Here is a 16,244-nt window from a genome sequence, read left to right as displayed (position 1 = left end):
AAATAAAAAGATAGAATACGACGGGTTTTCTAGCGTATAAAGTAAGGTGAAACCTTTACTTTGGGGGTTTTGCCTCATGATTTTCTTGGCAAGCATTTGACTATTGATGTGTCCTCTGCACGCACTTGAATGAGCTTGTTCAACAATGTGAGCTCCAGATCGGCATGAAACGCTAAGGTAGCTTGCTTACTTAGTGCTTGTGCTAAAGATTAGGGTTGCTTTCTTGGTGACACTAGTTGGAGACTTTTTACCTTGACATTTGGTCGGTAGGGCGTGGTTAGTTCTGAGCTATGGGCAAGATTGACATAGGCATAATTTTCGCTTGACATCTATGTCAGAGCAAAGAAATGGATGGAATAGGAATTCTCATTGATCTACTTAACTCAGTGGTTAGAGTCTTCCATACGACATCGGTTCGCGAGAATGAACGAACCCAAATGATTGTTCTAGCCTTGTAGCGTACGTTGGTGGCAAGGAATGAGGCATTGGGACCATATTACAGTGAGAGATGAGCAAAAATCTAAGGCTCTAATTCAAAATTATCTAGCTCACCCCAAATCAATAAGGCTCATTATCACCCTACATGAGTCCGAATGCTATGTTGAATATGCGATATACATTATAAAGATGACCATCCAATGATACAATGCGGACTAGGAAACTTATAGACTACATTTTCCAGCCAAATAACAAGTGATCATTGAACACATACATACTTTTAAAAAAAGGTAAAGCCAACAAACATATAAAATAGGTGCTATTGCGACTACATATATGACATTTTATAGGATATCCGGTTTCACCGTTGAATGACCTGTTTTATCCCCAAGCCCTCGTATAGTAGGCTAACAAATGACGACGACAAGAATCTGTCAGCGATCCCAAGCACATTACAACTTGAAATTATCATCTAGGATTTTAGTGATACGAACCTGTGAGAAGAACTGAAATATAGATTTTTCCAGTACGTGCCAATATAACTCTTACTTCTTTCTTTACTCTTTTTGCTCAATGCATGGGCGTCTCGTTGAGAAGTATGATTTTTGTTCTTGAATCACTCGATTTCATTGAGTATTGAAGAAGTTATGAACGTTTAAAGTTTGCCCAGTTTTCGACGAGTTCCCCAGTTTTCTCACAGACCAATCAACTTTCAGGCCATTTTCCAACCAACTCTGGCCACCACTCGGTCCCAACTTGGTATGAATCTATTCTCCATATTCCTAACTACATTTTGGCATTTGAATCACTCGATTTGGACTTGTATCGAGCTTGGAATGGGCTCTTGAAGTTGGAGGAAAAATTTGGGAAATTCCTAGATTTTCGAAGGTGGCACGTGGGCGGTGTGGAGGCTGCCATGGCTGGTGCATGGAGCACACATGCCTCCGCCAAAGGTTTTGCGTTCCGCCGCTGTGGACGGTAGCGACCATGGCGGCAGCGACGAATTTCCAGCCAACTTTTCTGGCGACCCATCTCGACACGTGGGGTAATGCGTGGTCTGGAGGAACCTGAGGTCCTTCTTCAGGTTTTTCGACATCCTGAATCCGTTTAAGGTGTCTGTTTTCCCAAATTCAATCGTTTTAGTAGATTTTTATTAATTGGTCCCTTTATGTGCTTAAGTGAGTTTGTTAGTGGCGTTTATGTCCTCCCTAGTTCGAACGACTCTTCTACGACGGAGTATCTATGAGTGGACCCCTTCCAAAAATGCATGATTTTATTACTAGAAATGCATACATGAAAAGCATGATTTTATGACTATGTTTTATGAAACGTTTATTGAATTATCAGATTTATGCTTATTGAAATATCATGCTTTATCGAATTTACATTACTGAGATATCTATAAATATGATTTATGATATGAGGGTTGAGCTATTAAGCTCCGATGAGATATATTTTGGAAAGATTATGTTCATAATTTTATGTGCTTACTTTGTGGATATTCATACATAGTGCCTTTGGGCGGGCGATGTAGTGCCTTCGGGTTGAAGATATTTATATATGCCTTTGGACATACGATGTAGTGTCTTCGAAAAGAAGATATTTATATATGCCTTCGAACGGGCAATGTAGTGCCTTTGGGCAATTATGATACAAGTACTAAACACACTATTTATGGTATATGTGTTTACGAAGGTTTATGACATGCTAGGGCTTTTGAAAACCTATTACTTATTATGCTATATGAGTTTTCTAAAAGTGGGGGTTAGTACGTTTGAAGAGTAATTGTTTTAGTATTACATAAATATAAACTTGGTACACTCATGTTTTGTTTTGCGCCCCCTCAGGACTTAGGAACGAGGCATACGACCAGAGCTACGAGGCGTTTCCATATCAGTGAATTTGTGTCCTTCTCTTTGCGTAGGATATCTCTTGTAATCGCACTTTTTAATATTTCTTCCGCTTGTATTTTGAATTAGCAGTATGCTTTGAACATGTCAAGCATTATCACTTTTAAATTGTTGGCAGTTCAATATTATATTTTATTAAGGTTTGTACTTGATTACTATATTGTGTTGTTACGCATGAAATTTATATGCATGTTTTACATGTTCTCAGCATTTGCATTCATGAAATGGCTTGCGTCACTTTTGGGTGTCGGCCAGCACGTGGCCACCCTGCTGTCCTTCCGATACCGAGATCAGGGCGTGTCATTTGACCTCCAAACCACGTACTGACCCCATCTCCCAGTGCTTAATCGAAGAAGAAAATTAAGAGATTGATGTAGGATTTGAGGTTAGAAATTTCAATTCAACAGAGAGAAAATCATGGAGAAGAGAAACGAGATAGTAAAAAAGGAAACGGAAAGAAAATGTGGTTTGGATCCAATCAACTCTAGAATTGGATGGTGATTGCCCCTTTTATTATTAATTTTTAAGGTAAAAGAGAATTAAAATATAGTCCGTAACTTAGTCCGACACCGCATCAAATGTTTCATCAAATTAGTTCAGTTTAGTCTTTTCTAAGTCAGTTCAACTTAGTTCTTAAAACTAATTCAGTCCGAGATAGTCCAATATAACAAACGCACCCTAAACGTACCTTAAATTCGTTAGCATATTTGTGTAGGGAAGTTGAAAAAAATTGTTTGTGTTGGCTTACAAAAAAGAACAAAATGGTTTGTGTTCGTTGAAAAAATGAATAAAATTGTTTTGTGTTGTAAAGAGAGAGGTAACAATTAATTAACGGGTGTTATGAATTGATAGATTTAAATTGCACCAGGAAATAAAAATCCCGCTCATTAAGAGAATTTGAAATTTGAACATGCTTGGACGGTTGGGCAAAAAAACAAAAAAGAAAAACTGAAAATGTTTGTAACACGTGCGGAAGTTTTCAAACACACGTGTGAAAATTTGGGGATTTTGTTGGTAGGTCTATAATACCGCCCATTTTTCCAGTTTGAAAATTTGCCATTCGCTCTCCCTCACATGCCAAAAGCATCCTCCTTTTCTTCTTCAAGTCTCAGAGATCCTCCCACTCTACGCTCCAAAACCCTAATTCTCATCCGGGTAAACTCAATACTTTCTTCTCTAATCGATTCCCCTACTACAATCGCACATCTGGGTCGCAATTAAATTTATCATTTCTGATAAGAATGTCATCTGGGTTCGCTTACTTTCGCGTTTTCTTGAGACCATTACCCCTCATTTTCTTAGAAAGTGGAAGATTTTTATGGAAAGTGAGAGCTCTTCTCTTCTTTATGCAAATCTAAACTATTTGTGATGAAAATATCATCTGGGTCAGTAACTTTTTGAGTTTTCTTGCGATAATTAGTCTTGATTTTCTGGGAAAAGTAGATCCGTTCTCTTTTTGCCAACTGTTAAATTTATGAGTCGTGATAGAAGTGTCATCTGGGTCGGTGAAATTTCGCGTGTTCTTGCGATGCTTCCCTTTGATTTTCCCGAGAAATGTTCGGTTTTCTGGGAAAGTGAGAGGTTGTCTCTTTATTTATTTTGATGTGAAATCTCTGGATCTGATTTCCCACTTTTCCTTTTCAGTTGAATCGTGAAAATGCCTGAAGCGAGAGATCGATTGTCAAGGCCGGTTGACCTAGCCACAGCCTATGCACAGAGGTTGGCCGGCAACCGGAGAGTATACATTGATCTGCCAGAGCAGACTATTTTAGCCTTTTCTCCTCCGGTGAGACTACCAACAGGCTTGGGGATTGGAGCTACCGGAGTTGTTGGTGTAGGAGGGCTCCCTAGGAGCAGTTTGAGGACTCCAAGAACTGTGACTGGGCGTGGTCGGATCTCATTTAGGTTGTCAACGGTGGACAGAGAGAACACACCGAGTGGGAGTTCTCACCGGAGAAGGGGCCGATCTAGTAACAGCGTGTTGCCTTCTTGGTACCCGAGAACCCCTCTCCACGATATCACTGCTGTAACTAGGGTATGATCACTTTCTTGACCATTTGTTCATATTGCTTGATTTGTTTATTCAGCCAAGAATATAATTGGATTCATTTCATTTCATGATTGATTAATTAATGGGTTTCAATTTCTCTTTCTAGTAGTTGATATAAGTGATTTGACTCATCTGTTATTGAATTAAAGGGTTTCAATTTATGGCCTCAATAGTATTCACATTTGATGTGTTATCTGAGGGAACTTTGTGTACTTGTTATATGATTGTAACTTAATTTTTCATACTTGTTATATGATATGCAAATAATTAAATTATGAATCTGGTTTTGCCTTCCGAATGTTGCTCAATCAAAATCTCCAAAGATTACAACTTTTCGTCGTTATGTTTCTGTCTTCGTGTTCTATGAATAACTTCTTCCAATTGTTCAGTAAATGTAATTGGATCCATTTCTATTCATGGTTGATTGTTATATAATATAGTGATTTTGTCTAACTAGGGCTGGGCTTGATTCTAATTTTATAGCAATTGATTACTATCTTTTTATCGCTTAGTAAGAAGTTGAATAAAAGAATTTTTTTTTAATTTTTTATTTCTATGGTCCCTTTTGTCTTGACTAGTTTTTTCAAACCTGTTATATGATATTAATATTCTTGTTACTCTTTCCGTATTTGAATTGTTTCGTTTTCCTTGAATTTGTGCAAATTTTTAAACCTCAGTTTTGACAACCCTTGTAGTTTTTCCTTTCTCGTGTCTCTTTCCTTGTTTACAATTGATAGGAATTTTAACTCATGATTTTCTGTTGATTGTAAAAGAGTGTTTAGCCCTCCTTGGTTTTTGAATGTGCTCAATCCTAATCATAAAAATTCTCCTTGCTTTTTATCTGTAACTTCAAATTGTTTGGGCAATGCCGTTTATCAGTGGAAGATTTAATCCAATGTCCTGTCTGAGTTTGTGGTGCAATTGTAAATGATATTCGATTGATGTTTTTGAATCTTTAGCATATAATTAATAACTGGTTCACATGTCTAATTGGTATACTTTTGATTAGGCTATTGAAAGGAGAAGAGCTCGTTTGGCTGAGAGCAATGGCGAAAACACTGAGGGTCAAGCTCCACAAGACCAGAATGCCCTTGATCAGTCTCTTCCAGTGTTAGGTGCTCAATTTGATCATGGTGTTCCTGTGACTCCGTATTCAGCTCTTCGTACCAAGCGCCGCTTACCTCCTCCTGTTGTTAAAGTTCAAAAAATTATAAGGGACGTCAGTAATCAGCCCTCTGAAGGAGAATTTCTTACACCACAAAAGAAACTAATGAACTCAATTGACATGGTGGAGGAAGTGGTCAGGAAAGAACTTGAGAGGCTTAAGAGAACGCCTAGCGCCAAGAAGGCTGAGAGGGAGCAAAAGGTCCGAACTCTGATGTCAATGCGCTGATTTGTTTTCATGAAGGAACATCAACATTAGCTATGGCACATAGAAAATTGGACATGGACCTAAGCAGGTGAAGACATATCACCTTCTTGTGATACCTACATAGTGAGACATATCACCTTCTGGTGATACCTTTCTGACCCTCAGTGTGACTTTTATCATCTTCCGGTGATATTGCTTGTCATCTACGGATGACACCTATCTTACATTTTCTGTTGATATTGCTTACCATCTACTGATGACACTTTAACATCCTATCATCTTCTGGTGATGACTTTACACTGGCTGAGCGCGTTTGGTTTTTGTTTGAAGCTTCATGTCTAGCAGGTCATAGTGAAGTGTTGAGTTATCACTACGAAAGCTCTTTTTTGTGTCTAGTTGCCATCATTCTTTGATGGTTTCTGGCTTTAGATATATATAGTTGGAACTGATGTATATAGAGGCCATAGAACAACTCTTTTTTGTATTTGAGCAAATAATTTCTCGTGTGCAGTACTTTACTTTTCATGTATGATGATTGATATGAAAAGATTTGGGCTTTTTAGCAATTGCTGTTTAATTCCCCAGTGCTTCTTGAATCTGATGTTCATACGAGAATGTGATGCAAATGACTTGTTGCTTGTTGGAAGCAGTCTCATCGGACGCTCCTGATTGCTGATTGCTTTGAACTTGTTAATACATTACCGCAGAATTTGTTAAGCAATCGTCTCTAATTGCCGGTTGTTAAATATTCACTATTTTACATTGGTTGGAAATTCAAAAAGTAGACTTAAGGTTAGGTTTGGGATTGCTTAATTTTTAAAAAAAGCTGCTATGAAAAAAAGTTAGAAGTATAAAATGTGTTTAGTAAATATAAAAATAACTGTTTTTTTTCAAATTTCGGGACAAAATAAGTAGAAAAGTTTGCTTCCTAAAACCTGCTTTTTTTTTTAAAGTAGCGGGTGAACAATAAAATTTAAAGAAACTTACTCAACCCAATAATACCCTCTCCGTTTCTCCATCCCCCTCCCTCCAATCACATATGGGTTGATGCTGCATTAGATTGGGGGACCCTAGAGGGGAAGATTGGGTGCTTCGAATCCCCATCACTGAAAGTGAACTTTTTAGCTTTGGTATAGAGAGAGAGATTGTGTAAAGGGGAAAGTTAGATGCGTAGACCGTTGTGGAGGTGGGGTGATTTGGGTGTGTTTGGGCTGCGGTGGGGCTGGGTTGGAATTTTTGGGGTATGGTAGTGCGGCTAGGCTAGGGATTTGGGGTGTCACCATCTCCAAATGCTTGAGGGAGATGGCACCGGTTCATAATTGAAATAAAAAAGGTAGTGCTTTCTCAAGAAGAGGCACTGATGCGAAAAGGTTTTTCAAGGTTCTGATGTGATAAGTTGTTTTGAGGAAGATCGAGAAGATAAGATTTTAGATAAAATAAATTATTATTTCAATATCTAATATTATACATTTTTCAGTCATTTAATATAGTCATATCAGTTTTATGTAAAAATTTACCAAACAATTGATTTTGCTTTTTTTCAAAGCACTTTTACAAAAAAAAAAGTTTACCAAACACTTTACTGCTTTATTTTACAACTGTTTATTATCGCTGCACAACATAAGCAGTTTTTTTTTTTTTTTAAAAAGCACAGCAATACCAAACTAGCCATAATTAGTAGCAATATGAGCGATTTTCAGATAAATCAACCAACGTCTAATAGTGGACTTAATTGAATTGAGAACCATCATAGCGAGTTGACATGAGTTATTAAATCTATGATTGTTCTGCTCCCTCCAAACATGATACACGGTTGCAGCAAGACATAACTTGAACACAATCGATGATAGAGATTTTTCCTTCCAACGGTTAGCAGCCCATAGGACAAAAAAAGGCCAAGGACGCCTTACCCAAGAGCTATCGCACTTGAACACACACTGAAGACCAAATACCATTAGTAAAAGGACACTCCAAGAAGAGGTGGCAACGGGACTCTATAAGCCCTAGAGCAGAGGACGTAAGTGACAGGAGCCGATAGAGCAAAAGTCAAAATCCTATCCATAGTAGAAAGCTTGCAGTTTGTAGGTTGTATAATGGACAATACAAGGGTCGATTAAATTGGACATTAGCAATTCAAGTGATTGCAGAAACCAAATTGCAAAGCTGGAAGAGTATTTTGGTACGGAGAATCACCATTAAGAAAAGATAAGAACCAAACCAAAGGAAGAACAAGTAGTAGTAGTAGTAATAGTAATACTGGATGTTGGAAATGGTGGCCATAAAAGCACATTTTCAATAAAAGCACTTGTTTGCATTTGCTTCTGTTTTTGCCGCATTATGTAATTAGATGTTTGGATTTAATCACTTATCGATTCTCTCCTCCCGTCGGGAGGGAGGGAGGTGATTTGGGGCCTAGGGTTTGTGCTCCCTGGGTTTCTCCTGTTATTCACTGAATTAATCCAATTTCTTGCAGATTCTAGTTCTTGTGTGAAAATGATCATTAGTCTTTTAACCAATCTTGTGAATTGGAGAGTCGGGGGAAGCGTGATTCATGAGACAAGAATACAGGTATGGCAAATCTCCATGATAAAGGAAAGTAGTTATTATTGTTTGCAAATTTGGTTAATAAATAACTGGATTAAGCTTAATGTTGATTCCTTTTTGAACTGTCAGCGTTTCGATGTTTGTGATTGGTTAGTGTGTTTTGATGATGAGTGGCTAACCTTTAGCTTATGGAAAGGGTTTCCCTTTAATAGGATAAGTGTTGTTTTTGCTAATTTAGTGTTGCTTATGATGTTACATCGTTTGAGTTTACCGGGAAGCTTTTTCTGCTTTATGGTGAAGCTCAATTGGCGTTTCTGCTCACCTTTTTCTTGCATGCGTGCGCTTGGGTTTCTTAAACGGTTTATGTGCTTTGAGTTTCGTCTAGTTTCGAGGGTGATTGTGCTTAATGATAGAGACAATGATCCCATTTATGTTAGCTACGAGAAGCTTTTTGAAGTCTGTTTCTATTGTGGGCGGATGAGGTTGGAGTTCCATAGATGTCCTTAGGAGTTTAAAGGCCCTAGGCCTTCTTTCCTCATTGATAGGCTCTTCAAGGAGGAACCTAGAGTGTTCCCTACTAATGTCTCAGAGGTGTCAACTAGAAAAGATGAGGTTCAAGAGGATATCATGATCTGCTTCCCCCAAGTTGCCCTTTTTGAGGATGATTGTTCGGATCTAGTTCATGGGTCTATGGACGAGGGTGAGCCTGATCAGGAGAGTTGGACACATGTGCCATTCAAAAAGAGAAGTAGTGTCACTGAAGGGAGAAGTGGCAGGTTTTTAAGGGACAATCGAACTTTCAAAGAGGTTACTCGTAGAGCTAGCCGAGAGAGAGGTGCAAATGACCATTAAGGTTATAATAGGGAGTTGATTGTGAACCTGGATGAAAGCCATCTTGGGGTAAGCTATCCTTTAAATATTTCTAGGAAAATTAATAATTGTTGTACTCAGCATGAGATACTAGAATACAGGCACAAATCCATAATTGTGTCAACATATTCTTTTGCTACAGACTGATTTATTATTTATTAATATTTATTAGACACAATTTCTAACATTTGTGTCGTAAAAAGGAATTTATAATTATTAACTGATTTGTCTGAAGACCCACTAACTTTTGGATCATAACCCTAAGGACACAATTGTTGGTTTTGTGTTACTGCATGAAGGACTTTTAATACAGTAAAAAAATAAACATTTATGATAAAGCCAAATACATATCATCAAGTATCCAAAACAAACCTGCAAGAAGATAACAATCTAAAAAACAGTTGAAAAAAATAAGAATCTAACAAACATCTCCAATTCTAACTCCGCAACGTTGCCTCTCAATGATGTAGAACTTGATCAAATTTAAAGAAACACAAGTGTATGAAGCAACCTTCTATTTTCCATAGACAAATTAGTAAAGGAGTGTGGAGATTTTATATTAGAATACAGGCACAAATCATAATTGTGCCAACATATTCTTTATTAATATTTACTGGACACAATTTCTATTATCAGTGTCATAAAAATGATTTTATAAATATTAAAATATATTGTCTATCTGAAGACCGAAAGAGAATTAGGTTGATTCATTATTTAGTAATATTTAATGGACACAATTTCTAACATTTGTGTCATAAAAAGAAATTTATAATTATTAACTCATTTGTCCACTAACTTTTGCACGGATCCTAATAGCACAATTGTTGGTTATGTGTCACTGCATGAAGAAATTTTAATACAGTAAAAAAATTTAACACTTACCATAAAACCAAAAACCATATCACAAGTATAAAAAAACTAACCTGCAGGAAGATAACAATCTAAAAAGCTGTTTAAAAATATACGAATCTAACATGCATTCATTGCAGCTGGAAATGATTCATTGTAAATCTAAAACACACCACTTAGTACTACGGTGTAGTGGTATTCTTCTTTACTTGTAAGTGAGAGATCTAAGGTTCGGCTCTCGCGAAAAATGAATTTGAACATCATTATTGCTAACTTATTTTGAGACTAAAATATTGCACAGTAATAAGCAGCTCCATACCATTATTTACCACAATTTTATAAATTTTAATTATTGGTGTGCTAGAGGAGGTAAAGACAAAGGAAAAAACACATACAATGCTTCTGACAAATAATTTTTATAGACACAAAATGTTTTTTGTGCCCATCTTCAGTAAAAAAAGTTCTCATATGACCCCACTCGGCACGGTTTCCATGCCCATTACTATTTTGTGTCTTCTTTTTTTAACATTGGGCACCATAGATGGTGCCCTCTATGGAATGGGAACTGTTTAAGCTTTTTGGTGGTCAAACAGACACACAAATCTCAATTGTGCCCTTTGTTTTGTATCCAAAACTCATTTTTGTTGTAGTGATTCTTGATGAAGTTTCCCCAGATTTATACCATAAGATTATTAAAAGATATTCTTGATTAAAACAGAATGGTTATACAACCTATTAATAATCCTCAAATTCCACTGATTAATCCAACACGATGGTGTTGCCGTGTACATGCAATTATATGCAGGAAAAGTTATGCAGTTTTCATTGAGGTTCGGTGTGATGGTGTTGCCAAGTGCACAATTTGGCATCAAAACCGCAGTTCACATAGAAAACCAATCTCTTTTTGTCGTGAAACATGAGTATGGAAATTGAGCAAAATTTAAAACATGTCATTGATTCAAGACATCAATTTTGAGGGTTTACTGAGTAGGTCTTTAGTTGTATTATGACCTGCTCTGATATCAACTGTTAGACTTTATATATTTCATAAACAACTAAAAACACTAACCTGAAAAAATCCATAATTTATGCTCAATTTATAAAATACTCGAAGTCAACATGACATGTAGGAAAGATGAACCATCTTTATGCAGAATAGACTCAACCATGTACTTCTCCTTATTGTGGCTATTTGTATTTGGACCATTTTAAGTTGTTAAATGAAATGCATTTTTATTACCAAAAAATAAAAAAACTTCTAAAAAAAGTACTCATAAATTTTATTATTATTATTATTTTTTAAATCTTCAGTATAAAAATAGGAGGTGAATTGTCTGCCCTCCTATTTTCATACTCTTCTCATCCCCTCCTGTTTTGTGTGGTCATGATTAAGTCACTTCAACATTTTATATTCCTATTACTTTTTGTTTTATAATTTTTATAGAAAAATTAATATAAAATGTTGACGTGGTTTAACTGTGACCACACAAATAGAAAAGGATGAGAAAATTATGAAAGTGGAAAGGCAGACAATCCACTTCCATAAAAATATGACCCTTTCACTATAGGGACACTCAACATATACTAAAAGGGCATTAAAAAAAGTAGTCTTGCACATCCTATAACTGTACTTTTAGACACTCTTTCAATGCTATGTCATTTTCACGTATTTCATGTCAACATTTCAAATTTAACAACCAAGATTTAAACTATTTCTATAACAGCCAATTCTCTATTTATTTTTTTATTTTTTTTGTAGCACACTTATTTTGAAACAATTTTTAAAAGTGTCATTAGAAAAATAGATCATTATCTTTATCTTTAAATTGGAAAAACAATAATAATAGAGAATAACTTATGTGAATGATATGGAAAAAAAACTTAAATAAAATGATTTAAATGCTTCCCTTGCATCTCGTTCAATGATACATTTACATGTAAAGAAAAACTTACACGTAGTAATTCGCAATTAAATATAACATGTAAAGAAAATTAACACATATAATCCATTATGAAATTAAAATACTAGGAAATTGTGAATTGGTTCAATGTAAAACTTTGTTATCACAAAAAGCAAGCACAGAATAAATTAGGAATAAAATAACAAGAATGGATAAAGAAGCATGAGGTGGCACTGGCCCCAATCCACCTTGTCAATCCCATGTTTAGTCTCAGCCCACAGTTTTTGTTTTGTTCTTGTTTTTGTTTTGGTTTGACCCCTTCGCTTTCGCATTTTGGATCTCCTCCACTCTCTCACCACCCCTTCTCCTCTCATCTCCTTCTGTCTCATGGATTTCTTCTTCTCAGTCTTCCATTGATTTCTTCACCGCCCATGCCTCTCGATTCTCAATCGCCACAGTTCCTGAGTGTTTATTTCGATTTTTTAAGTTATCTCTAATCTGTTCGTCCCCAAATCATGAATTTCAGATGATTAAATTCGTAAGTTCTTATTTTTCCCAACACTCTCGATTCTGGGTTCTTCTCTGTTTTTGAAAATTTGCATATAATCCGATCTCGGTTTTGTTTAAATTGATCGAAAGAAACCATTTTTTGTAAAAATTTTGGTGTTTAAATTTCTGGGTTTCTCTGAAAAATGGTGACTGTGAATCTGGGAATGCTCCATTATGTTCTGGACCATGTGTATGGTGCATTCATGCACAGAACGAAGATAAGCCCTCAATTTTTTTCGAGAGGGTGGGGCGGCTCAAAGCTTGAGTTGCTTGAGAGGATGATAAAGCAGCTTTTCCCAGAAGCAGCTGGCCAGAATTGGCCTCCCGCTGTGATCCAACCCACTTGGAAAACTGTTTGGGAGAGCAAGACGGCTTCTCTCAGAGAAGGGATCTTCAGGACGCCTTGTGATGAGCAGCTTCTCGGTGCGTTGCCTCCTGAGAGTCACCGTGCAAGAGTTGCATTTCTTGTTCCGAAGTCGGTTCCTCCTCAGAGAATGGCCTGTGTTGTTCATCTTGCAGGTACCGTCGCAGTTATATCTTTTTATACACTGATAAATTAGGATTGACATTTTGGGATTAATGTATTATTAGTGGGTCATTTTATTGTTTCTGTTTTGGTTATTACACAAGAATGTAGTATATCAAATCGTTAGTAAAGTTTTGGTAGGTTGGATTTACACTACCGGTTTGGTTTATCGCTACAAATATGAACTTTGAGCCTAGCTTACTGATGAAATGCTGTTTTCGGCCTCAAGGCAAGTAGGGGTGAACTTGGCACTGTTCATTGTGTTGAGCATTGAAGTTTTAGAATTAGAAATCAAATGCTAGGAATACGATTTGTTTATTTATTTTAAAGGTGTACAATTCAAATGGGACTGTCTTCGACTTGTATACTTCTCTCAAAGTGTCTAATATTGAGTTTATAGTGTAAACTAGTTTTGGGAACTATATTTGGAACTGTTCGTTTTTTCCTTGAAAGATTGATGAATATGGCTGTCGAATGTACTTGGTTTGTTTCTCTCAAGTATGCCATTGCTTTTGAAACTATATTGTTGATTGGGAAATGTGAACTATTTCAAACTGCTCAGTGTCAAATATTGGATGATCACCTAGACCAACTTCTGATAGAATTCCTTTGTAGTAGCACTTAATGGAATTTCTTATTTACCCTTTTGCGTTACAATTTGCGATTTCTATTTTGCAGGAACTGGGGACCATACATTTGAACGAAGGTTACGTCTTGGTGGACCGTTGCTGAAGGAAAACATTGCTACTATGGTGCTTGAGAGGTATGAATTTATTCTGCATAGTGAGACACCTTCTGTAACTGATATCAGAGTTTTACTTGATTATTATTTGTAGTTTCCAGCATTTGATTAAGGTTGATATCTATTGCAGCCCTTTCTATGGGCAAAGACGTCCTGTAATGCAGCGTGGGGCAAGGCTCTTGTGTGTTAGTGACTTGCTTTTATTAGGAAAGGCAACCATTGAAGAAGCTCGCAGTCTCTTGCATTGGTTGGACTGTGAGGCGGGATTTGGCAAGATGGGTGTTTGTGGACTTAGTATGGGTAAAGACTCAACTCCATCTCTTGCTATAGCTTGGAAGAAGTGGTTCCCATCTTTCTTCGGTTTAAATATATGTTTCTTTAAAATTTAGACTGGTTTAGTTCCTATCTGCTTGAAAGCTGAAGCTATTTTTAGTTCTGACTTTGGAATAAGTCAATGAACTTTTCCCGAGAACTAGAACACTCGCAAACTTCATTTAATTATTTTTCTTTTGGCCCAAATTATAATGTTTCTGTGGAACCTAGGAGGAGTACATGCTGCGATGGTTGGATCACTGCACCCTACACCTGTTGCAACCCTTCCTTTTCTTTCTCCACACTCAGCTGTTGTGGCATTCTGTGAGGGAATATTACAGCATGCAACTGCATGGGAGGCACTGAGAGATGATCTTGCAGTGCAGAAGGCTGCAATGACTCTCGAGGAGGTGAGAGAACGGATGCGTAATGTCCTGTCTCTCACAGATGTCACACGCTTTCCGATTCCAAAAAATCCTAATGCTGTGATATTTGTTTCTGCCACTGTAAGTACTTATGAGGTTACCTTTCTACCCATTTGTTATTAACCCATGTTTAAGATTCTGTTAACGTTTTCCCATTTCTTAATAGGAACCATTTCCCATTTCTTGATAAAACTTGACCATTGTATAGAACTCCTAGTCAGTCATTATGGAATTTAAACGTTCTGCATCAGTAACATAATCGGTTTCCAGGGTTCAAAGTGTTTTCCGTCTAAATTGTGATGTAGATAAACTGACCTCCATCATTTAACGATGATAAAGACATATCGATATGGTTTGCAATAAAGTAACATTTTTTTTTTTCTGTTGGTTTTTGTGCCTTGCTTAGCTTTACCAGTCTTTCCTTTAACTGCACTCATGTTTCAGGATGATGGGTACATCCCGAAACACTCTGTGCTAGAGCTTCAAAAAGCTTGGCCGGGTTCAGAAGTAAGATGGGTCACTGGAGGGCATGTCTCATCTTTCCTTCTCCACAATGGTGAGTTTCGGAGGGCCATTGTTGACGGACTTGACAGATTGCCATGGAAGGAGTCTCCATTGTGACATTAGCATCACTTCCGAAGACGACCCTGCACGTATTCTGATGTGGTAATCTTCACCTCTAATTTACACCAAACTTGTAAAAAAAACTGGATATAATTGACATTTGAAACACCCCCATAAAGAATTGGAAAACGGGTTCTTCGTTCATGAAATATCCATTTCCTGATGTGTTTTCAATCATCTATTTCCTGTTGTATCTGATTTCCGACGTGTTGAACAATATGCTGGTTCAGGAACATTGTATAGACAAGATATACCAGCGGAGTTTATTATGTTTCTGTTTTCAACAAGTAAATTATCCGCCAAAGTGTTTTCGCTCAAATTTTTTCTTTTGAGGGATTATTCGCGATAAATGTTTGTGTTCTATATGCAGTGGCAAAGTGCATAAACGAATCTTATTAATTCCTTTTAAATGCATAAACGAATCAGTAGGTAAATTAATTTATATGTAGGTAATTACATGATTCAACCAATATTAGTTGATTCAAAATAATTGATTGTAATTAGACCCCCAAAAAACAAAAAAAAAGTGATTGTAAAAGGAATTTACGAAATATGCCTCATATTTTTTTTTTTTGGAAAAAGGGAAATTAATGAAAATGACTTGAAAACTTTGAGTTTTAATGATAAGGACAAAATAAAGGGTAAAGTGAATAGTATCAGAAATTACTTTTTAGTGTAAAAATATGGTTTTTCGTTAAAGTGAACAGTGCCGCCGGAAGTTTTTTTTATTAAAGTTCTCTTTTTTTAATCTTTGAACTAAAATATGACAAACTAACCATGCACACCATGCACAAGTGAAATGACGAAAATACTTGCATATAAGTTGTAAAAACTCACAAGTGATGACGTCATTTTCCTGATTTCGAAGAGAGTTGTGAGGTTTGGTGTTTGGGTTAAGCTAAGATTTGTGACGTGTATATAATGCGTATTTTTAACTATTCACGCAAAACAAAATTTCTCCTTCTCTGTTATTAAACTCATGTGGAAATTTATAGTGCATATTTAGTTTTAGAAAAATTCTATTTCCGTTTTATTGTTGTGCATGTTGTGTGCATATTCTGTGCATATCTCGAAAATTATATTTTAATCAAAAGTTAAAAAAAAGGGTCATTTTTAGCAATTTTCCTTTTTT

General features: G+C 36.5%; 2 protein-coding genes across 3 annotated transcripts; both read left to right on the top strand.

Annotated features, from left to right (window-relative positions):
* The first annotated feature begins 3,382 nt into the window (after positions 1-3,382).
* LOC103449698 (protein POLYCHOME-like) lies at positions 3,383-6,347 on the top strand. Of its 2 annotated transcripts, none has more exons than XM_029090692.2 (3): positions 3,383-3,503; positions 3,993-4,383; positions 5,408-6,347. In XM_029090692.2, the coding sequence occupies exons 2-3, from the start codon at positions 4,006-4,008 to the stop codon at positions 5,789-5,791; spliced, it is 762 nt and encodes a 253-aa protein (XP_028946525.1). In that variant the 5' UTR covers positions 3,383-3,503; positions 3,993-4,005; the 3' UTR covers positions 5,792-6,347. The 2 variants fall into 2 exon arrangements, with proteins under 2 accessions (XP_028946525.1, XP_008387249.2); XM_008389027.4 differs by having other exon boundaries at positions 3,404-3,673.
* Positions 6,348-12,169: 5,822 nt separating this feature from the next.
* Positions 12,170-15,431, top strand: LOC103449696 (uncharacterized). Its single transcript, XM_008389023.3, has 5 exons — positions 12,170-13,002; positions 13,688-13,772; positions 13,882-14,051; positions 14,295-14,569; positions 14,933-15,431. The coding sequence occupies exons 1-5, from the start codon at positions 12,627-12,629 to the stop codon at positions 15,107-15,109; spliced, it is 1,083 nt and encodes a 360-aa protein (XP_008387245.1). The 5' UTR covers positions 12,170-12,626; the 3' UTR covers positions 15,110-15,431.
* Positions 15,432-16,244: the final 813 nt, after the last annotated feature.

Source organism: Malus domestica, chromosome 12 (genome assembly GCF_042453785.1).
Source record: "Malus domestica chromosome 12, GDT2T_hap1".
NCBI classification, from domain to species: Eukaryota; Viridiplantae; Streptophyta; class Magnoliopsida; order Rosales; family Rosaceae; genus Malus; species Malus domestica.
Note: the sequence above shows the minus strand (reverse complement) of the source record. Positions and strands in the feature narration are given on the sequence as shown.

Coding starts and splice junctions, on each gene's coding strand:
- LOC103449696 (XM_008389023.3), top strand. CDS start 12,627: ATGGTGACTGTGAATCTGGGAATGCTCCATTATGTTCTGGACCATGTG. Junction 13,773..13,881: donor GCTACTATGGTGCTTGAGAG/GTATGAATTTAT, acceptor TATCTATTGCAG/CCCTTTCTATGGGCAAAGAC. Junction 14,570..14,932: donor TGATATTTGTTTCTGCCACT/GTAAGTACTTAT, acceptor CTCATGTTTCAG/GATGATGGGTACATCCCGAA.
- LOC103449698 (XM_029090692.2), top strand. CDS start 4,006: ATGCCTGAAGCGAGAGATCGATTGTCAAGGCCGGTTGACCTAGCCACA. Junction 4,384..5,407: donor ATATCACTGCTGTAACTAGG/GTATGATCACTT, acceptor ACTTTTGATTAG/GCTATTGAAAGGAGAAGAGC.